The sequence below is a fragment of the Antrostomus carolinensis genome, unplaced genomic scaffold (assembly GCF_000700745.2).
Source record: "Antrostomus carolinensis isolate BGI_N321 unplaced genomic scaffold, ASM70074v2 scaffold3133, whole genome shotgun sequence".
NCBI lineage: Eukaryota > Metazoa > Chordata > Aves > Caprimulgiformes > Caprimulgidae > Antrostomus > Antrostomus carolinensis.
The window spans coordinates 1-23,523 of NW_010307074.1; the positions used below are offsets into that span (position 1 = coordinate 1).

The 23,523-nt window shown below is 40.7% G+C and overlaps 2 protein-coding genes across 4 annotated transcripts in view; one reads left to right on the forward strand and one right to left on the reverse strand.

Moving 5' to 3' along the window:
- Positions 1–684: 684 nt before the first annotated feature.
- On the forward strand, positions 685–17,055 carry GEMIN5 (gem nuclear organelle associated protein 5; the record flags this gene model as incomplete). The annotated part of the gene is given in 27 exon segments (XM_029084330.1): positions 685–911; positions 1,690–1,728; positions 1,730–1,833; positions 2,052–2,180; positions 2,375–2,507; positions 2,953–3,112; positions 3,756–3,968; positions 4,720–4,805; positions 5,316–5,410; positions 6,054–6,190; positions 6,532–6,605; positions 7,006–7,187; positions 7,290–7,429; positions 7,861–8,032; positions 8,295–8,522; positions 9,034–9,147; positions 9,574–9,702; positions 10,280–10,375; positions 10,672–10,809; positions 11,350–11,497; positions 11,620–11,739; positions 12,542–12,752; positions 13,442–13,699; positions 14,357–14,519; positions 15,158–15,728; positions 16,155–16,251; positions 16,900–17,055. Coding segments are annotated over 27 exon segments (4,320 nt in total), but the record flags the coding sequence as incomplete, so codon positions are not given.
- A 2,291-nt stretch (positions 17,056–19,346) lies between these two features.
- The window catches only part of CNOT8 (CCR4-NOT transcription complex subunit 8), a 6,693-nt gene continuing 2,516 nt past the window's right edge, over positions 19,347–23,523 (reverse strand). The window contains exons 3-7 of one of the 3 annotated variants that reach the window (XM_029084329.1): positions 22,870–22,908; positions 22,237–22,422; positions 21,249–21,393; positions 20,467–20,577; positions 19,347–20,147 (exon numbers count right to left, since the gene is read on the reverse strand). In XM_029084329.1, coding sequence (XP_028940162.1) covers positions 19,998–20,147; positions 20,467–20,577; positions 21,249–21,393; positions 22,237–22,422; positions 22,870–22,908 — 631 coding nt within the window. In that variant the 3' untranslated portion in view covers positions 19,347–19,997. The remainder of the gene's footprint in view (positions 20,148–20,466; positions 20,578–21,248; positions 21,394–22,236; positions 22,423–22,869; positions 22,909–23,523) is intronic. The other 2 variants (XM_010165295.2, XM_010165296.1) reach the window with 2 other exon arrangements.

Sequence of the window (23,523 nt, forward strand, 5' to 3'; positions counted from 1 at the left end):
GGTAGGGACCCGCACCGGGCAAAGACCCTGCCTGGAGCTACCGGTGCGGGATGGAGAGGGCAAGAGAAAGCCCCGAGGGGTGGGGAGGGCTTCGGTAGGTCGTGCACACAATACCGGGTGATCTTCCAGGGAGAGGGTGTGTATCCTCCTCCCTGGAAGTGTTCAAGGCCAGGCTGGATGAGGCTTTGAGCAACCTGGTCTAGTGGAAGGTGTCCCTGCTGATGGCAGGGGGGTTGGAACTGGGTGATCTTTAAGGTCCCTTCCAACCCAAACCATTCTGTGATTCTATTGATTCTATGTTATTTTAACCAAAAGTGAATTTCAAACCCAGTGACATCAAAACCGTAGAACGCTCCTGGCCAGCGTTTTGCTGTAGCCTTAGGTCTGCAGCGTTGTTACATCACCTTAATAAGCTGTTGGTTACCATCAAAGCCTCAGTAAGGAGTGTGCTCAGGGCACTGACTCATTGCCACTTAACCCAGCTCACTTAAAATCTTTTCAGCAAGTAATTGTTCCACACAGGACAGACTACAAACATGCATTGGAACAGTCACTGCGACTCAGGGCAGCGTGTTGGCACAAACATCAACTCTATCCAAACCCAAAATAACAGAAACACTTTAGAACTAACTCAGCTGATGCTCAGGAGTACTCACAGATTATTTTCTGCTTGTTCTGTCTCAGATGGTGGCGAGACAGCTTCAAATGTACTCAATTCTCTTTCTGCAGAATGCCATCTCAGCGTTGCACTGGTCACCTCTTGTGAAAGATCTGATTGTATCCGGTGATGAAAAAGGTGTAATTGTTTGTTACTGGCAGAACAGAAGTGACAGCCAGCAGTTCTTCCCAGAGCCACGGACAGTTTTTTGTCTCACTTGTTCTCCTCATCATGAAAACCTGGTGGCCATTGGGTAAATATTGGTTACGTTTTGGTTTCTGGTTGTTTTTTTTTCTACAGGAACCTCGTTGTGAATTTTTGCTACTCAATTGCAAGATAATTTTTAAGAGGTTTTGGTGGCTGTTTTGGGGGTTTTTTTTACACAATGATTTAGAAATAACATTTAGATTTGGTAGTCCTGCAAGACATAGAAATCCATAACAATGTAAGGGTCCAGGTTTGGTTTGCATCTCTGAAGTTTCTTTAAACTGTTATTTTTTAATTATCTCTTGACTGGTGCTTGTTGTGTTATAGGTTACTTTGTCTGAAGAGAGTTTTTTAGTTTTTCTAGGCCTTTGTCAACCACTACAATTCCAGTCCTTTAGATATCCAAGACTTTTTGTACTGAACAGAGCAGGAACATGAAAGGCTTTTAGACTTAATGATACAGTTCTCCTGAAGGAGAACAAACACAAGAGAGAAGGAATGAGAATTGTTTGTGGTAAGGGGGGAAAAGTTTTCCTGGTATAAAGCCATGGTAGTTTTTTAAGTCTCTGAAAGCTCAATTACTAATGAATTAATGTCAGTCTGGAAGCCAAATGTACTGGTTGTCCTTCTTGAAAAGGCAGCTGCAGGTACACCAGTGCTGTACTGGAGCTCCAATTGACCGTTAGTCTGCCAGTCCCATTGCTGCTTGTGATTTGGCTTCTCTGTTTGTAATACCATGACTGTGACCCTAGTAAAGAGCTCAGAAATCAAGTCAGATAATATTATCCAAGAATCTCTTCACTAATTTAAATCTCTCTTTTTAGCTACAAGGATGGCATGGTGGTTATCATTGATATCAGCAAAAGTGCTTCATCGGCTAAGAGGCCATGATGATGAAATACATTGTCTGGCCTGGTGCCCTGTGCCTGGTGAAGAAAAGTTATCTGCTTGGCAAGATGAGCTCCAAAGTATGTAGAAGTGATTAATAGTTTGTGAAGTAATTTTTAGTTCGTGTGAATGTTCTAGAGAATTGAATTCCTTATAGAAGGTCAGTAAGTAGCTAAGCAAAGGCAGCTTATAAGTTCAATAAAGTATGTTCTGACACAAATAAATATATTTTTCAGGTAATTTTTAATAAGCTTAGAATTTTAAAGTATAATAACATGACTTTAATGGTATTCAGCAGTTCCTTTGGAGGAATGCAAAGTTCCAAATGGAGAGCTGACACAGGACACAGCCACGAAGAAAGGTTGTTACCTGGCTTCGGGAAGCAAAGATCAGACCATACGAATATGGAGCTGTACCAGAGGCAGAAGTAAGTAAGATGAATAATGTGAGATAAACAATAAGAATATGGTGGAAGATTTCTTCTCTAACTGCAGCCTTCATTTGCTAACCTGATAGTTTAAAGCATGGGGAATGTACTTAAAGCTTCAGATTCACAAGACTTCTTTTTCGGTCAGAGAATTTTGATGTACTAGGTCTACATGGTCCCTCTTGGTTCTATAGGTGTAATGACTTTGAAGTTGCCACCCACGAAGAGAAGAGGTGGAGCTGTTGATCCTGCTGTTAAAGAGCGCATTTGGCTGACTGTTCACTGGCCTTCTGGTCGTTCCACAGAAATTGTATCCAGCTCTTTTGGGTAAGTAGAGCACACAGCAGCCTGGGTGCCGTCAGTAACTGCAGATTCATACTTAAAGAAGAACTGGGTAGGAAACTTTGACATGTTCCTCCTTCCCAGTATAACTGGAGAGAAGACAGGCCAAGAGGTAGAGTGGGAGTTTAGACTTCTAGAAAACTACTATTTATCCCATAATTTGTCTGATAATCTAATTGAATATTGACTGCTAATGGTACTAATTGTAGGTTTGCCCATCTAATGGGAGAAAAACAACATGTCAGTTTTCAGTGTGGTTAACTGTGGGTATCATTTGTGTGTGTGTATCTGTGTATAGGCACATGTAGTGGATGTGTGTGTAGCTGTATCACTCGGGCACTTGCAGTATGTATACATGTAATATAGTCTCTATATAGCCTATATTATTCTTTTGAAGTGAACAATGAAGTACACACTTCAAATTTTGCAGGGGAGAGCTGCTACTCTGGGATTTGTCCCAGTCTGGAAAACGCAAGTGGACACTTTTAGGATCTTCAGAAGGACAAAATCACACCCGTATTGTGTTCAATCTGAGTTCTGTGAAGCAGCAAGACAAAGAGCTCCTTTTTTCCATTTCAATGGACAGAGATGTAAGATCCATTTAGAAAATTTACATTAAAATAGCAGTACCTATACAGTTTGACTGAGTGAGGCTACCCCTTTCAGGGGCACAAATTTTCTCTTAAAGTGGGTTTATTGCAGCATTTTATAACATCATTGCTTAAAATTTGTTCTGAGCACAGACTGGGTATATTTTTGTTTGTTTATAAGTTACAGCTCTTACCTTGGTGGCGTGAATGGTTATGACAGTCTGGACTTGTAAGCATTTCATAAAGGAGTTTACCATCTTTTTTTCCTGTATGTTTGATATTAAAAATATCTGTTTTTCCTTCTTAAAATAATTTACTTGTACAAACTAAAGCATCTGGTTTTAAGGTTGTTTTGTTTTTGTTTTTTTTTTTTACTTTTTGCCTTTTACAGGCAGTAGAGTGCACCCTATTTTGAAGTTAAAGAGGACCATAGTTTTGAAATATAGTAATTTTGTCCATTCCATTCCAGTCTTCCAACTATTGCAGCCCTGTCTGTGACATGTAATCCTCTGGGTGCAGATCACATACTATGTCAAGTCTTGAATTTGACCCTTTGATTTTTCAGCTCACTTGTGCTTTGTTTTTCCTTGTCATACCAGTCACTCTACATTTAACTATTCCTTGTTCCTTAAATATTCTTCAGGTGAAGTGCTGGGACCTATCAACTCTGGATTGTAGCTGGACATTGCCCTCGCTTGGGGGCTTTGTCTATAGTCTCGCCTTCTCCCCTGTGGACACGGGCTGTCTTGCCATTGGTGTTGGAGACAGCATGATCCGAGTATGGAATACTTTGTCCATGAACAATATCTATGATGTTAAAACCTTCTGGCAAAGCATAAAGTCCAAGGTTACAGCAGTAAGTGTCCTTTGGATTCCCTTTTCTCTCTTTCTTCTTCTCACTCCATTTTTCTCTTCAAATAATATTTCTCTTTCACTCTAAAGAAGGTCTTTCCCAACTAAAAATCTATAGAGCCAAGTTGTTCCTTTTGTACTTGGTTCTTTGAGTATACAGAACATTTTAGAATCTGGCAACAAATGTTTAGACAGTTTAAAAAGTTTAAACTTTTTACAGCCCTAAGTGCTTGCATTACATCTAGTGAAAGTCAGCTGAAGTCCAACTAGCTGTTACATTATTTTTTTGATGCATTCTCCTTTGTGATTCTTCCTTGCTTCATCCATGGTTTCCCTTCCTCTGCTAGGAAGTTTGACACACACAAAAACCAACATGGGTGTCTTCAGGTCATGTTTGACCAGTGGTTGGCCAGAGGCTACTCCCTGCTAAAACTGCTGGCACTAAAACATAGTGGTTATTCTTGTTCACACCAAAAGTTTTCTCACCATCCTACAATATTCTCCACTTATATTTTGTAATATAGATGTAAAGTGCTATTTTATTTATTTTAGTCCATTTCATCTCATCCCACAATAGCTGGTAGGGGGAGAGCCTCTGATACTCAGAGGGATCAAATCAAGTGGCTCTAGTTGGAAGGGTGGGTATAAGGGATGGTGCTTGCTCATCAGTTTCAAGGTTTTCCTTTTGTTTATTATTTAGAAATAAAGTGTCCATGGCTTGTGTCATTATGGGTCTCTTTCTATCTTGCCTGCAGTTATCCTGGCATCCAACTAAGGAAGGCTGCTTGGCTTTTGGAACAGATGATGGAAAAGTTGGCATATTTGACACCTTCTCCAGCAGGTAAGAAAGGAGCTTTCGAATTAATTCATGTCAGATCCTGCTGGAATGTTACCATGCATAGGTGGTGTGGTCTTTCCTGAGGTATATCTTTACTATTAGACAAGAAAAGGATTAAATTAAAATTAGTCAAACAGTTGAATTTTCAGTGCATCTTTTCATCTATCCATTATGTCTGGTAGCTGCTAAGGTAAACTTTACTTAAGATAAACTTAAAATTGCATGACCAGAGATCACCTGTGGGAGGACATCAGTCAAGAAAAACTTTAGCCAGAAAGACATTTTCAGAGAATGAAGAGCAACGTGCAGGTGAAGGTCATCAGGACAGTTTTGTTATTATTTTAGTAGCCTCCTACAGGAGATATTAAGGAAGGTTTGGTTGAGCCATGGCTTTATTATGTTAAAGCACCTGGTGTCTGTTTTCACCACTGGGAATATGTTGCTTTGGCGGTTTGTTTGTTTGTTTGTTTCCCTTTGCTGAAATTGTGACTGATTCCTTATCTTCCTGCCCAGTGCTAAGAATAAGCCACCTCAGATCTCCAGCACTTACCACAAGAAGACTGTATACACATTAGTCTGGGGGCCTCCAACTCCTCCTCTGTCTTCTGGTGAGTCTCCCAACACCTTGTGACAAATTAGAACATCCATGCCGAGTACACAGGTGCCATGAAGTTTCCTTCTTAGGAAAAGGAGCCCCATTTGCTTGGTATCAATCCTTTCTAGCACTAAGAATGCATTCTGCTTGAGGAATTGTTAACAGTTTAACAGGGAGCAAAACAATCTCTCCTAGCTTTTGAATTCTAGTAGCTTCAGGAAATAGGTGGGAGTGGCATACCACACCTCTGTGCTTGCTTCAGGATATTACAGACCAGTAACTGTCTGCACAGACTTCCTGCAGTAACTGTGTTGGATCAAATGTGGGTTCCTTAGCTTCAGAAATACGTTTCTACAATTTGAACTTAACAGAACTGCTCCAATAGCACTTCTTACACAACCTGAATTTGTTTAAGGATCAAACTTTAAAGGGAATTTTAATGCTTGCAATGATTGTGCTATGGAGAGATCTGTTGGTAGAAATTAGAGGTTCTTTCAGGGGATTGTATTTTGAGAATTTCTTGCTGCTGGATCACGGGCAACTGAAGCATGTATATAGCCTTTTAAAATAATGTTTTGGTTTGTAGTGGGAGTGATTACTTCTGGGAAGACTGATGAAGAACATAGTATATTTAGTTTTTTCTCTCTGTTGGACAGGAGGAGAAGGTGAACAGCCCTCTGTAACTTTATATAGTTGTGCTGGAGAAGGGATCGTTTTTCAGCACAACCCCTGGAAGCTGAATGGAGAGGCAAATGACATCAACAGAGTCATCCGAGACACTAATTCAATCAAAGTGAGTAGGATTTTGAAGGAGTTTTATGGATTCATGGTAACCATGTCATAGTTTCTATGGCCTTGTAGTTGTAGGTTTCTGATTTTGTCTTCATGATGTATCTGTAACAAATAAAAAATTTGAAACCCCCCTTCTGCACAGATGAACTTGTGAGTCTCTTATTGCTCAAGTTGCTCAATTCATAGAATTGAACTTACTGCTCAAGTTTATGTCACTGCTGTAAAAGCATTGGACCCTTTTGAGACTAATTGCAACTCTGTCCAGTTTCCAGTCTTGCTTTGTTGGATGTATGTGAGAGAGATTTAAGAGTTTTTGGCAATAGTTGTGTCTTCTTTCTACAGCACAAACTGCCTGCACGCACAGAGATCAGCTGGAAACCAGACGGCAAACTCTTGGCTCTTGGCAATGAAGATGGGTATGTTTTGCTTGTAGGTTAAGGTGGTATATGTGCTGATCATGACTGGAATCACTGTAGTGAAGCAAAAGTACTTTGTGTTGCCCTAGTTTGTCTCTGTTCTTTCACTGCTATCACAATATTTGAATTGTGATGATCCAGCACTCCTGCTGTTACTTGGTTTAGCCACTCTTGGCATGGAGGATCCACATCATCATGTTAAATTCTTTTTCAGAGATCCACTCATGGTTGAAACACACTTTTGTTGATGTACTAAACAGGAGTTTGAGTTGAATCCAGAAAATAAAAACTCATTTAGTTACTTATTTCATGTTCTGTAATTCTGCTCATGCAGGATAACAACAGAATTCCCATTTTGAATGACTACTGGAATTCTTACACTGTTCTTCTTACATTTCAGCTCAATTGAAATATTCCAGGCGCCAAACCTGAAGTTGCTCTGCACTATCCAGCAGCACCACAAACTGATTAACGCTATTCGTTGGCATCATGAGCACGGGAGCCAGCCAGAGCTGAGTTATTTGATAGCTTCAGGCTCCATCAATGCCACTATTTATGTGCATAATCTGAAGAACGTCGTAGGTAACAGTTTGCAGATTATATTCCAAGTCTTGGCATCTTGTTTTGGTTTATTCCCTGTTTGTCTTGCTGGCCATACTTGATCCTTTTATTTTTTTCTTTCAGAGAGCACTTCAGAAAGTCCTTTGACAATAACAGAGCCTTTTCGAACTCTGGCTGGGCACACAGCTAAAATCACAAGTCTTTCTTGGAGCCCCCACCATGAGGGAAGATTGGTGTCTGCTTGCTATGATGGCACTGCACAGGTACTCTTCCACAGCCACTCAGAAGTGTATTTCTTTTCATTTCAAATCACCCATTCTACAGTGTTTTAGAACCCAGCTGACTAAACAGCAAAGCTTCTTCTGTGAGATAAACTACTGAAGTACTGCAAATTTACCCCTGGTAAACATCTGCTGGTGTTTTTGTGAGTTGCAAATTGATTTGTAAGAAGTCCAGTCATTATTTTTTTCATATTAGCACTTTGGGATCCTTAAAAAAGAAAGATGTTACACAAATGTATCGATGCAACAAAGGAAGCCCTGAATTTTCTCCATTTGCATGCTGGTATTTTAAATACCTGTGCAAACTCCCTAAAAGAGAAGCTCCTACAAGTGCAAGTCACTGAAGAGAAAATGCAGAGTGTTAGGGGAAGACAAGACTTTCTGAGTAATTTGATTTCTTTCTTGTTTATCAGGTATGGGATGTTATGAAGGAAGAGCCACTCTGCAACTACCGAGGGCACCAGGGCCGGCTGCTGAGTGTCCAGTGGTCACCAGTGGATTCAGATGCTGTTTATACAGGAGCAGATGATTTTTCTGTTCACAAATGGCACATCTCAAAGCAGGAGCATACACGGCCTCCTCAGGGTAAGTATATTCAAACAGAAGTTCCTTTCCTGAATATTATGTTGGAGCTGGGAAATAGAGGGTTGCCACGTTGAAGTGGTGTGACAAGTTCTTTTGCTGAATGCCAAATCTGCCTGCTACCTCTTCAGGAATAGACTGTGTGTAGGTTTAAATTGAGTTGTATCCTTATTTGGAAATTAAATGTTGATCTTGGGAGACAGACAGCTGATACACTAAAAATCTCCACAGATAATATCAGGGAAACTTTTGCAAATTTTTACAGGCAAAAAGAGCATAGAATTAGAGAAAAAAAGAAGTATGCAACCAAAAGTCAAAACCAAGAAGAAGAAGAAGCCTATAGGAAATTGTCCAGCCCAGCAGGATCTAAGCGATGCTGTGAATGGAGATGAAAATGCAAAGGACACATTGCTGGAGGAAAATGGTGTGTTGGACCATGAAGGAGAAAAAGCAGCTGAGGAGTCAGAGTTGCCAGATAAAGTCTCCATGACTGGTAATAATAAAATCATCTTAGTTCAATGGTTCCCAGACTGTTTAGCCCTCAGAGCATCACCAAGTTTAATATTTTATGCAGATTTTCTCATAATACGATTTTATTGCAATAGTCCACTTGAAAGAAAGACAGTTCTGGAATGCCTTTTGTAATTTTCCAAACTAATTTGGGACTAATTGTCTTTAAATAAGAAGCTTCTGGCCTAACAAACAAAATTACTGTGTTTGGCTTGAAACAATGTCATTTTTGATCACTGTTGCCTTCCAGTCATAAATCTTATACTTGTGGACCTTGGTTAGCATCTGTTGACATCCTATTTAGCTTTCTGACAGTTCTGTAATGTTTTCTTAATACTTCCTTTCCCTAAAAAGCTAGTAAGTTCTATGGCAAAGCAAAGCTTGGTTTCTGTGTGTTTCAGAATTAATGTAAGGGATTGTGAATATGTCAGGTATTCTGCTATAGGCTTTTCCATTTATTGTTTTTCCTTTTTTTTTATCACTTAACTCCACAGTTTCCAAGGATACATCTTCATCTACATATGATTATTCTTCATTCAGTTTGCCAAAGCCTTTGGTGACCCAGAAAGCCACTCCTGTGAGAAAGGATTCACCTAAAGAGAAACCAAGTTAGTATATTTCAGGGACTTGTAAGAGTCCTGCATTAAGGCAGAGTTCCTCATTCTAGGCTTCTGTTCTGCTGCAGCTTCCCTTCTTAATGTGACACCAAATAAGTGCAGGAGAAGGAAAAGTGTTTAGAATCTCTTAAACATTTTAAGTTGCTGCTTCTTCTACTTCCCCTGCTTGTTGGGTCAATTGAGAAGTTGTTTAATGTGAGCTTAGATACTGCCTTTCAGTTGCTAGTTTCATTCCAGGCAAGATGGGCAGAAAAATATGCAAAGTGGTCATCAGTATTTGAAAATCAGAGTTGTCATAATAGAGGTGCATGTGGCACTCGAGCATCTGGTCTTTGTTTTGGAGGAAGAGGGGGTTTTGGAATAGGTTGGAGAGTTCTACTGTAGGAGACTCTTGTAACTATGTGTCTGATTTTCCAGCTTCTGATATCTCTCTGAAGAAGAGGAAGCCTCGCTCTATTCTACCCTTCAGCACATTCATGGATCACAGATCAAAAGATGAATTGCATCAGGACTGCTTGAGGCTGGCTACATGTCTGAAAACCAAAGGTATCAATCTAAAATTAAAATACTTAGAGGGTAGTTGCTCTAAAGTATTTAGAAGGACTTGACTTTGACCACTAGGCATTATTTTTTTAAAATCCTTGCCTTTATCACAGTGTGTGACTAGTTTTGGTCCCTTATCTAACTTCTCTTGCAGTGTTTCAGCACTCTCTAGCCACTCCAGACAGGTTTTCAGTAGGATCCTATGTTGTGGACATAGGGTAGAATTGTCTGCAGACATGCAAAGTGGTTTTTACCTTCAAAAGTATAATAAAGGCAGGAGAAAAGAAGCCATGAGGGAGATGTTTGTATTCTCACAGTATTGTTCCTTAAAGCATGCAAAGGAACGTGCTATGTTTTATTTAGAATAAATGTTCTGCACAAATATGATCCTTCTAATAAAACTTAGGTGTAAGTTCTAAGTGTTGATCTGCAAATTATTAAATCTGCTATACAGGAAAGAAAGTAGAAGACCCAAGTATTTGCCAACAGTTGAGTGTGATGAAGTAGTACAGTGACATGGCAGATCCCAGGTCCCAGTGTTGTATCAAATCTTAAATTTCATTCTTTTTATCTGGTTTAGATAATAAAGAAGATGTGTCCCCTGACCTCAAGGATCGCATCCACTTGGGGCTGTTCACAGACAGGGCTTCTCTGCACCAGATGATTGATGTGGAAGGTAAGTGGAATAACAAATACACTTTGACAATATGTCCACTGTAACTATTACATTCAAGGAGAAAACAAATTGGGAAAAATGCTTCAATCTTCTTTACCATGGATTAAAGTGTCAAATGAAGAATGCAGGTCTGTGTGAAAAGAAGAAAAGACATATTTTTCAATAGTTTTCATATCTTTCAGATGCAAACCTGCAGTACCTCAAGCTTGAATAATCTCACTTTTGCCCAGTTATTTTGCTACAGCAAGTAATACTCTTGCACTCATGCTGATAGGAAGTGTGTTTGCTTCCAACAGGAAAACATCACTTGGAGAATGGGCATCCGGAGCTCTTTCAGCAGCTCATGTTGTGGAAAGGAGATATGAAAGGTGTCCTCCAGGCAGCTGCTGAGAGGGGAGAGCTGACAGACCAGCTGGTAGCAATCTCACCCATGGGTATGTTTGTTCTTATAACACAGAAGCAGGTGGAATTAGCTGCTGAGGGTAGCCCCATTCTGATCTGGGTTGGAAACTCATGATTGTTCTAGAGTGGAAGGAAGATGCTTCTTTAACTGCCCGATAACAAAAATCAAACACAAAACATATCCTATTTATGACAAAGACTTGAATGTTTCCACAGGCACCCCTAGGTTAGGATAGCAGGAAACAGAGTGGTTTCCTTTGGAACTTCTTGAAGGAGCAGGCCCATCCTTCCGAGCACAGAGTTGGTTCTTTGTAATATGTAGCCGTCCTTACAGCTTGTTGTTGGTTTAAATATGCTTTTAAGTTATTTTACTGGTAGTGAAGTCCTACAGTCACATTCAAGCCCTAGTTTTTCCCTGTTTCATTGCCTCAGTGGCCTGTATTAGGATGGTTAGGAAAAAAGCAATTAATCAAGGGCAGAGAAGTCTGTGTTGAAGAAACCAGTGATGATGGGGTCCCACAGGAATTCTTCCAGTTTTAAAACTTTGCCTCCAATTGTCTTCTCTTTTGCAGTTGGGTATCAGGCCTGGGTTTGGACAGTGGAAGCCTTTGCGAAGCAGCTGTGTTTTCAGGAGCAGTATGTGAAGGCTGCCTCCCATCTCCTCTCCATCCATAAAGTGTATGAAGCTGTCGAGCTCCTGAAAGTCAACCATTTTTACAGGTTGCTCTATATTTATGTTTAGGATTTGCTCTTGTTTTCTAGTGGGGTAGATTTGACATTTTGGTTTACTTTTTGTAAGCAGTCAATTAACTTTTCTATCTGTTTTTTCTTACGTGCATTAGGGAAGCAATTGTCATTGCCAAGGCCAGGTTGCGTCCAGAAGATCCAATTCTGAGGGATCTGTACACCAGTTGGGCAGCTGTGTTAGAGAAAGACGGTCATTATTCCATGGCTGCCAAATGGTGAGTGTTACTGGGAAGAAGACAGAATTGGTTCCATGCCTGAAACAAAGAAGGTTCTTGGTTTTGTAGCAGCTGAAATATGTTAACTGGTCTGGGCATTATTTGTCTAAGGTGCTTTCTGAGTCTGATCTCACCTGCTAGAAGCTCCAGAGAGAGCAGAAGGTCCAAATGCTGTACATCAGTAGAGCCATCTGTTTCCATAGACATTCCTGGAGGTCTTTGAAAACTAGTCTGGCAAGGCCAAGATTAGGATGTATATGAAAAACTTCTGTGATATTTCCAGTCTTTCCACTGGAAATGCGCAGTGCAGCAGTTCATCTTGAGTTTCTAGAGGCCTTAGCTAATATCCTAATCACTGGGTTATCCTCATCCAACTAGAGTGTTTCAAATTTGTGACTACCAATTTTACTAATAATGCTTGAAATATTTTGGCATTTTGGGGGATTTTGGAGAAAGGATTCAGATGAAATCCAGAGAAATGCAGTAGGGATAAATTACTGCATATAACCTTTGTCTCTTGAATCTATTTCTGTTTCTCATCCAGGCTGTGCATGGTGTGCACACCACCAGAGGTTTCAGTCCAGATTATTAGGCTCTGTGACTTTTCCCTTTGTAGCTTTGCATCAGATCAGGTGCCATATGTCTATAGCAAACTTTGGTAAGGCAAAGTGATGAGAGCTCTGAGAATCTCTGGTAAATACAGGTTCATCTTCATTTCCATGTTTGTGCTATTGTGTTGCAATACAATATAAAAACAGTATCTTAGTACTAATCAAGTCAATGTGCTTTTATCTCTTTCCAGTTATTTGGGGGCTTCCTCACCCTATGATGCAGTTAAGGTGTTGGCAAAGAAGGGGGATGTGACATCTCTTAAAACTGCTGCTGAGCTTGCGCTGATATCTGGAGAGGAGGAGTTGTCAGCAACTTTGTCTTTCAGATGTGCCCAAGACCTGCTCTTATCCAGGAACTGGGTGGGAGCTCAGGAAGTCCTTCAGCAACATAAAACTTTATTTGTGAGTCTGCTCGTTTCCTTTCTGCTTTCTTTAGCATTGTCTCCCTCCAGATTAACTTGGCACCACTTCCCATATGTTAATAGCCCACAGGTAGCCCACAGGTAGTCCCCAGGTAGTCCTTTGAGCTGGTTTTGCCTCAAAATATTTTTCTAGAAATTTATTGCAGTGACCCTATGAAAAAGCATGTGCCTTTGCAGAGGCAAAGGGCCCACGGTGGGGAGGTATGTACTTGTACAAGAGATAGTTGAGAAAAGTGGGATTTTAAGTATATAAATACTGATCATAAGAAGAAAGAAGTGAAGGAAAGTATTTTCTGCTTACATTAAAGGAACAAGTGAGCTAACTGTAAGTCCCATCTGCTGGAAGCATAATCCAGAAATTTATTTTTGTGCAGACTGAGGAGCTGGTGGCTAGCTCAGCTTGTTTGAGGTTTCCTTCTGACCATAGAGTCTCTGAGTCTATCAATCAGCATTGTTCTTTGGTAGCTGCAGTTGTGAAACAGTCTGTCACCAACAAGCTGCTAACCATGATCTTAAATGTGTCTACCTGCTGTGGTCAGTAAGGGATTGTTTCTTTTTTAGCAGCAACTCAGTGCTGTTTTTGTTTTCCTTGTTAAAGGGACAAAGACTTGTTTTCTGCCCTTTTAGCAGCAACTCAGTGCTGGTTTTGTTTTTTTTTTCTTGTTAAAGGGACAAAGACTTGTTTTCTGCCTTAATGAACTGCTTTGCAAATGCCTTAGTGAAAGAAATCTCAGTGACCGAAAGAGCCCCGTGCCTCCCTGTTACCACAGCTGGGAGCTGAACAGAGAGGCCTCATTTTTTGACATGGTGATAGAAGTGTGGCAGAATGTATTGGGCATGGACACTACTGAACAAGCCACGTGTGCATGGGAGCAGCTGCACAGTATTGAGCATCCTCCTTCTACCAGCAATACACACCCAAAGCAGGTAAATGGATTTAGATCTGTATACACACTAAGCCTATGGCATACACAGGAAAACACAGACACATCGTGGTGTCATGCACCCTGCTGCAGGATGAGGTTCTGGTCTGGGAGAGGTAGCTGACAGGCAGCTGGGACAGCTGGCATAGCCACCAGTTTGTTTCTGCATTTGTTTCTGCACAGGGTAAGAACTAACACAGAGTGTCAGTGATGAGCTCTGAGACCACCAAGATGTGCTGGGTGGGTGGGTGGGTGGGAGGGAGGGATTGGCACAGCTGAGTAGGCTGAGCAGTGATTCAGGGTTCATGTCAAACTGTTAGGAGAGATGGGGCTGCTTGTTGTTGAAATATCCTGCAGTTCAGAAGGTCTGTTCATAGACTGGTGTTTCTGCAGCTCTCCTCTCTGATTGCAGTGAGTCACTGACCTTTGCTTCTCATCTGTGTAGTAGGACGCATGCAAGCACAGCTGCTGATTTTACAGTTACAAGTAATTTACAAGTACTCTGTTTCCTGCATGAAGGAGACTATGTAAATTGCATGCTCATTAAAATTGCTTTTGGTTAAGTCATGTGCTCGTGGGCTCTTCCACTATGATCATAAGCTGTGAGTAATTCATACTTCGCAGTTAAACTATTAATCATGCTCTCTGGTGCTTCCTGTAGGTGCTTTTCCATATCTCCCATGACCTGACCCTTGCAGCCCTAAGCTATCAGACTTCTACCTGGGATGAGGCAGTGAAAAGGATTCTTGGAGCTGTGACCCGCAGTTATGATGCTGGTAATTTCACTCTGATGCAAGAGATTTGCAGTATCATCCTTCCTGAAGGTAAATCTCTTGTGTTATCTCCTGGCACTCACAGGTAGAGAGATGATCCTTGTAAGCAGAGCTGTGTGTCCATTAATGTTACTAGGCATAATAATGTTTGGAAGGAGCAAGACATACCCAAATATGTGGAAACCTGTGGAATTTGGCTTAGTGCAAGGGCTGTTGGGCCATCAAAATTCCTGACGGTGGAAGGAAGCTCAGCAGTGTCAGCTGGTGTAGGTGATGTAGGAAACTAAGCAGATTTTGTTCTGTGAGGGAGATGGGGGCATTGGAAAGCTGTGTTCACCTCACAGTTACAAATCACTCCAACCTGCCCTTCCCTTTATCCTCTTTAGAGCGTGCAGTGCATTTATTTTGAATCTCTTTGATCATGTGAATATCCTGATGTGCTGTTTGGGACCAAGGAAGTTTTCTGTAGATGATGAGAACATGCAGTGTCATGCTAGCTAGAGCAAGAGTATTGTGTTTAAAAAGATGCCAAGGATGTCTGCCTTTGCTTTCCTGCACCACTTTGACAACATCTGAGTACATCTTCGGTTTGGGTCTCCAGGATAGCTGTTCATTTACAAGACCTGGCCTTTATTTTTTTTTTCTTTAAAACTTCTATAAACTCTGTGTAATCCTTTTTTCATTATTAGGCTGTGATAACCTGAGACACAAACTGTACAGCACAAATTCCCAAATGGATGCGTGCAGAAGTTTAGAGGGCTTTGTGGCTTATGGACTGCTGTATGAGCTGTGGTGGGACCCACCTAAAGATTCCCTTGTCTTGCAAAAGGCTGGTTTGGATCCTGTGCTGTGTCCCAGTGAGCAGACAGCTCTTGAGAAGAGTTATGTTTCAGGTCAGTCCTCCTCTGAAGAAACTCCTGATACAACTGCAGTTGAGATGGATGAAAACCTCTGCAATACAACTGAAGTTCATATTGAGTCAGAAAGTGACTCCAGAACTAGTTCAGACGATTTGGTAGACAGGCAGTCAAAACTGAATGGCTGCAAAGTGCTTCTTTCAGAAGAGATTGCTGCTTTACAGAACACCCAGAGAGATATAGCTGAGGTCCAGCAGATTTTAGCAGATATGATACGCCAGCATCAGCAGCAGAGGAACAATCTCCAGGAAAACACAAATGGAAGCACCCAGGAAAGCAACCTGCAGCAGAGTTCAGAGACTGAATCAGACAAACCATGTTCTGACAGCAACCAGATGAATTGGTAAGCCTCAGAATATGAATGAATGGATTGAAAAGCACTGATTTTGTGTGTGTGTGTGCAGCATATTTCTTGTTTAGCTCATATTGCTTCCAGTCTCGAGCTTGTCACCCAGGGATACTTAAACATACAGCTCTGAAGTCCTGCATTTCCCTGTGGCTGAACTAGCATGTGCATGAACTTACTACAGCTGAGTAACTTCCTGGTACACAGGGTGTGCTGGTACAGTGAATAAACAGGGCAGCTTGAAAAGGGGAGGATAATGAAAAGGACAAGCATGATCTAAGAGGTCTGTCTCTTTGTTGGGACTTTGTCAAGAACAAGCTAGAGCATTTAGCTCTTGTCCAACTCAGTCCTGTGCTCCCTGTACAGGAGGGAGGTTATTTAAGCAAAATAGTTACTCATGACACCTGCTATTTTCTTTGACAGCAAAGATGAAGTAAACGAACCAATTACACTCCCTGAGCTAACGAAGCAGCTTCTAAAAGCAAAGCAGAACCTAGCAGAATTTCCAGACAATTTAAAGGTAAGTTTTCAGAAGGGGCATTGTGGTTCTGAAAAAAGAGGGGTTTTCTAAGGGCAGCCTCATCATACAATCCCTTTCATCCAGAAAGTAAGAAACAGTGACTCTGTGATCCTATGGCAACTTTGAGAGAGAACTGACACATGGCATCAGGGTGGTATTTTTCTCTCAAGCATAACTTTCTCGGTGCAGTTGAAACATGTAGACAAAGCTTCTGCATCGGAGAACTCAATGTGATGTTCTGTATGAATCTCTCCCATGCATTTTAGAAGTAATTCATTGCTATTTGGATTTATGTATGCAAAACCAGTTCTGATAAACAGTGACATTGGAAATTTAAGGTATAAAATAGCCTTAAGAACTGTAGAAACTACAGTTCACATGTTTGAAAGCAATGTTTCTGAGGCTGTCTCATCCCCTCTGTTCTCTGGTCTATAATATAACTAAAGGTAATCAGGGTGATTGTGCAAGAGGGGACAAACCTGGTTAAATGCACTGGAAGAAGAAAAAAAAAATGCATCTAACCCATGACTGTCTGTTCCAAAGATACTACAAAGCAGTGTCTTCAGTGAGCTGGCTGCCTGAATATCTTGTAGTTGAACAGTTATAAATGAAAGAGTAGACATCACCTCATGTTTGGTTTTTTTGCAGGTCTTCCCATTCCCTGACGTGCTGGAGTGCTGCCTTGTACTCCTTCACACCGGATCCCAGTGCCCTCCTGAACTACATGAACAGGCCCTGGCTCTCCTTAGGAAACACAGCAGAGATAATATTTACAGAAAGGCTGGCAGGAGGTTCTTGACATGACACTTTGAGACCAAACTGTCTCCCATAAACTGCCTACAGCTACTTAACACCAAGGATGTTCTTTCTTCACGTGAAAGGCTTCTTTTGATGGCTGTGGTTATTTTGGATAAAACTACCAAAAAATCATGTTTATATACAGACTGACTTGTGCTCATCCACTACTACTACTTAAGGAGATTGTGTTAGAAAATTGAAAAGCAGTAGGTTGTGGGCCTGAACTGTATCCAGATTTTTGTATAGTCTTTTTTTATCTGTTGGAAGTCATGCTAATGAAAGCTCTTGCTATTTACATGTAAGAGAAACAGTTTTGAGCAGCTCTATCAGTCTTTCAGCAGAAGAGAAATAGTAGCTGCCCTCAAGAAAAATGATGGTTTCTGTAAGCAAGCTGACCCTTAAGCCACTATTGTTCTTAAAAGCATTGTGAGTTGATTTTCCCTCCTTTAAATAAAGTCTGACACCACAATGAATTGGTATTTAATTTGACTGATGGAAATCAGTATCAATAAAGGGCAAATGTAATAAAAATAAGTCTTGTTGTTGTTGTTAAACACACTACATCAATCAAACTCAGTAGAGTAGATAAAACAAGTGTGTGCTATGAGTTAGCTTTGTGTGGTGAAGCCACCTGTACAACATAATAAAAAAAATCTTGCCCTCCCTTCCCCCTCCCCCCCCCCCCCCCCCCCCGCCGTATGACTAACAAGAGAGAAGGGATTTCTCCTGGTCCAGAAAAGTCTCCACTTTTGGCAACATCCATGGTTGAACAAACTGCTTTTTCCTAGAGTGATAGTAAATTTGAGGTACTATCAAGTCCTCTAGAAAAGCTGCTATTCTAGAAGTGACAAAACCAGTCCTAGAGCTGGAGTCTTGAACGTGCAACATTTTGACCAGTCTTCCAGCTTATCTAAAGGCTTTGCCTGTCTTGTTATAAAAAAATAACTCTTCCTAAGAAAAGAACAAGGCTGCATAAGCCTTAGTGAACATCACATCTACCTTCGTAATTTCTAGAAGCAAGTTTTTAAATGCAACAGTAACGTTCATGAATTTAGAACACTGATAAGTATAATAAAGATTATTCTTTAAGAAAAAAACAGTAGGAGGGATGGATTTTTTAAATCAAGAGCTGTTCCAGATTCTTCCAGCCAAAATGCAGACTTGATGCCGATAGATTTCTTGCTCCAAGCTGAGTAAAGCCTCAGAATAACTTGGAACAGCAGTATGTGAAAGCCAGAGGTTATGCTAAAACAAGATCCATCTGTAGATGTGTAAAGCTGGTAAACTGTTTCCACTAACTTGAACTTGCTCTGTTCTATACAAAATATTTGAAAACCAGGAGGGGGAGCTACTGCCTCACTCACCAGCCCTCCTACACTTCAAGCAGGAACCACTGGAGTTTAGATGGAGCAGGAAAACTTCACACAAGGATATTGAGCAGAAGAGGTTTGTCACTTTTAAGTGGCTACGCTGCACTGAAAGAATACTCAACAGTGCTTCTGGCTGTGATGAGAGACGACCAGAAAGAGAATACAAGGTCCCACAAAGAGGTCTTAAGCTTAATTTTCATCAGCTACTATACAATAAGCTCAAAAGCAGATTTTACTAAGAACTACCCCAGTAGCACGCCTCACAAATGGTAAAAGAAGAAAGAAACTCGAGCATCTTTGAGCATGTATCGCTCAAATTCAGATTCCAAAGCCTGAACTTAGTAAGTTTAGTGCTTGATGGAAAATCCAAAACAAGGCCTGGTTTAAAAAATTTATTTTACAAAAATTAAAAACAAGTAGTATTTACAAGCATTTTAAATACCAGCTATAAACCTCAACTCCTAATAATGGATTGTTTAAGCTTGTTTAAAATGCAAGACAAAGTCTTAAAACTTTAAGTTTGCCATGTTTTTTTTTTTTTCCTTTTTTTTTTTTTTTTTAAGAAGTGTCATTTCTGAGCTGGTGGGGGGGCAGGGGGAAGATACTATAGAATATCGAATTTTTTTTAAAAGTCAGAATCCCAAGTTCTTCCATCCTCATAACTATTTTTTCAGATGTTTATAATGAAGGGAAATGGGGCTGTTTTGTCTGTTGTTAAGTAGACAGTAAAATTAGGGGCTGGAGAAGCAGGGGGGGAAAGAGAAAAATATTTATCCATCTGCTAAACTACTCGTGTTGCAAGAAGAATAGTATTTGTAGGTTAAGTTGAAGAACACTGAAACCAGAGTATTGGTCCAATCCCCATCAAAGGTGAACTTTTAGGCCTCTTAATCTATTTCCAGAACAGTTTATTAATACCCATAGGAACTAAGCTGAGGCTCAGTATGGGTCCAACCTGTACCTTACAGAATTAGAAACTACGGAGTGCTGATCAAATCAGCTCTAGTAATATCCATTCCCACTGTTGTTAAATCAAATCTCTGAATATTTTTAGCTGCAAGGATCATTTTTAATGTCATCCATTCCCAAACCTCTGCAGTGATCAAAGGGAGCAATTTCCACAGACTACACAAAGATAAAATAAGCGAAACATGAGGTGAAGCAGTCACCCTCACAACATGCAGAAGTTTTAAAATAAGCTTTATAAAGCACAATTTGCAAATTTGTGTGCATGTCTGTGTCCATTTTTACTGGATTTCCAGACCCTTAGCTCTACTGAATATTCTACCATTAAGTCTTCCTTGCAGATTCTGTACAGTATAAAGAGGAAAAAAACCAGAGGTATACACAGTAGGTTCTGTCTTTTGCCCTTGGTATTAAAAAGATGGCAAACCACAAATGCTGGCATTAGGAATTCAGTCAACTCTTCTGGGTTTCAAATGAAGATGCAGCTCCTCAGCAAAACTGCAGGCCTTCTGCAGGCTGTAGATGCCTTTTGTATGAAACACTATCAGGGAAAATGGTTGAGGACAGCAGCTGCCAATATGGTAACCATGTTATGCTGAGGGGTACTGCTTATCATGGCTGCATGTTGTTGATAATAGCCAAAATGCTCATTTTCTCCTGGGCTGAGTCCACATCTTCGTTTTGTTTCTGAGCCACTCCCGTGCCGAGGCCATACAGCCGCCCACAATACTTTGCATCATCAATTGTATCCTCAAAAAACAACTGCAGATTCAAAAAAAAAAAAAAGGAGGAAGAAACAGGTATTGTTTAATTGTGCCTCTAAATCAGAAAGCACCCAATGTTAATTAAACAGCTCCTTTGAAGTCAGCCACCTCTATGATGCAGCATGCAAATTAAAATAAGCACATGAAAGAGGAGTAAACAGAAGTCTGTGCCAATATCAACAATTCCTGTTATTGACAGTTTGAAGTGTGATAGCCACGAGGCTCAAGAAAAACAAAACAAAAACCACACTGTGCATGTTGACATTTATGGATAGGAACTGGAGAAAGAGGAACCATAAAGAAGAGTATTGCAGTACCTCCTTCATTCTGAAGAAAGCCATTCCTGTGAGAAGAGAGTCCGATCCTGCCTGGTGTTGTCGGCCAATTCGTTGCAAATCCAGCTGGTCTGCCACTTCTTGAAGGCCACCCTGCAATGAGAACGGAACAGATTTTATTTTGGAAGATCCATCTCTTACCAAAATTGCCTGGCTTCTCCAAACAGCAAGAGCAAACAGTGGTTAGAGGGAATCACTGCAGATTCCAGAGGTACACACACACCAGCTAGAAATGAAGCACGGTGGTAAATACTGTTCAAGAACACATAAACACTACTCTCAAAATTTAGGCATCTTGCTTTCCTGCTGCAGATACCCGAGATGACTGTGGGTATAATCACAGGTTATAAATGCTGGACCCTTCCCTCCCTTTCCTCAAACAAAGCTGTGATTCAGCAGATAAATTATTTTCAACCCTCTGAGTGTCTACCAGTTAATCCAGTCATGTAGTAGTTCACACAAGAAATACTCCACCTTGCATAGGGAAGATAAGCACGCTGGATTATAATTAGCCTCTGAAATTACTGATAGACAAACCGGAAGGTTATTGGAATGTACCCTATATAATATACATATTGATAAGTCTGAAACAGGGGAGGCATTATCTATCAACTTAGTCAGAGCTGTTTATGTGTGATTACTAGCTTTTATACACATTCCAGTTTTAAAGCTTGATAATATGCAGCAGTTCTGTCACTTGGCTTACTGTACATCTACAGTGTTGATGCCCATCCATCAGTTGCTTGCTGGGGAGATACAAGTACCTTGAGGTTTTTGCAGCTCTTCATTAAATACTTTACATCGTAGATAGATGGGAAGAAAAGGTTCAAGATATGGAAAAACTCATGTTCCTCTTCTGGTAACCTGGAATCTGTCAACAACTTCACCATGTAGCCAAAGTCATAACCACTGAAAATAAAAACATACGGAAACCAGATAAGCAGGCAACATCTATACTTGGTCGGTACCAATATCTCATTTTTCACAAGAGTTTTTCATGCTGTAGTTTTCAAACCTTAACATTTTCCATCATTCATAAAACTCCTCTGGATCAGTCAGAATTCATCCTGATCATCCATGTCAACTTAGGACTTGAATGCTCCCTAGGTGCCTCTGCTATCTTCTTGCAGAACAGCTAAGCCATTGGGAAGAACATACTTTTCTTCCCAACACTGCAAGTTTCTGTAGCTATGGGCAACACAGAAAAGCAGGAAAGCCTGTAAGTATCTGTTGCCACCACCTCCTCCTCCCTCAAGGCCTTTAACTTGCAATGATGTCATGGACCAGAGGCTTTGTAATCAAGTTGCTTGAAATGCTACAAGAAAGACATCTTAACTATGAAGATTTCTTCCTCTACGTAAACACAAGATTGAAGTTGATAACAACAACATTAACACTGTAAGGAAGAAGGAACAAAAACCTTACTTTACAATGCATACAAGCTGGTAAGTGTAGAAATCACATTTCAACTTGTCAATAACTTCTTCTGTAGAGGAAGAGTTAACAGCAAAAGTATTTGCAAGAAAGGCACACACAGAATTCAGACCACAGTAAGTGCTAGCACAAAATGAAGTGACGAGTGTTCTTACTTCTTAAACTCGGCTTTTGTATCTTTAAGCTTCTTTTAAGAACTGCAGAGCTGCTAATTCTTCTCCTTAAAATCTGTGAGAGTCTCCATGGACACAAGCAGCAGTATTTCAATCAAAAAGAGATTTCTCACTTACACAGTGTCAGTGACCACCTCGGACCTACCTGTGGAAGGACAGCCATTTCACACTGTCACTAAGGACGACCCCAGATGTCATAAGCAACTCGGCAAAATGCAGGGTATCGATCCCTTCTTCTTCGTGCTTCTGGAACTGCAGCCCAGAGCTGGCAAGGAGGTCTATGGAATCCTGAGAGTACATGTCCTCCCTGAAGGAGAAAAGCAACTTTGCACTCAAGGTACTAACAAGTCAGGCTCATTTTAGGAAAATCGCCCCCACACTGTATTTCAAAAATTGGAGTGACCAGTAGGCTATCTCTGGGTTCCACATTTGTCTCTCTAGAAAATTCAGATTGAATCAGCTTTAATACCACTGCTGCAGCCTCCCACATCTGTAACAAGCCATTCTGTGCTTGTAACTAATTAATAAATTCTGTTGCTCATGCAAATTCCAAAGAATCCACCTTCACAGACGTGAATGTCATTTTGAGAAGCATCACTTCTGCAGGGCGAACGGAAGCACCACAGATGACAGCACAGAGGAAAGGGGAAGATGTGCAACTCTTAAAGCACTGAGCACCATTCCTGTCTACATTTTTCTTTTTCACTTCACAGCACATACCACCGTATCATCATCATCTCCAGTTCCTTCTCCAGGGGCAAGCAAAATTGCATAATACTTGACTAAGGAAGGAGAACAGAGATGAGTGATGATATGCCTGGTGGAGAGCTGAGCAGGAACCTGACATCTTTATGAGGTTGTTGCCTTTGAAGGGGGTGAGGGGGGGGAAGGACAGGACAACACACAGTGCAAAACTCACATCAAATAGGATAACTGAGTCAAATGAAGTGATCACACTGTGAAAACCACTTCACTCCGACTGCAATACTTTTAAGAGGCTCACAAAGCTGTCGAAGCAAATATTGCAACATCTGGATTCAAGAACTGCATGATCTGCACATACTGGCTCTGAATTTTTGTCATGTTTTCCAATGACAGTTCCATAAAAATACTGATTGATTTCCTATAAATGTGTGGTTTTACCAGATAAACCCTCTCATTATTTCCAGACAGCTCTAGTGATAATTATGCTGAGTTTGTCTTTACAATTTCAGGGGAAGGGATAATGAAACTTGTGTCAACTGTAACCCAGGATATTGCAGTATGGAGGAAGCAGAAATAACTGCTGCACTCCATTTAACACTCATTCTGCTGAACAGTTTTGATGATTACACCATTTTTTTTAGTTCCCAGTTTCTATTTTACTGTGGATCTGTAAAGAGGTATTTTCCTTTTTGCTGGAAACAGTACATCCATTTATTTTTAGCAGAAA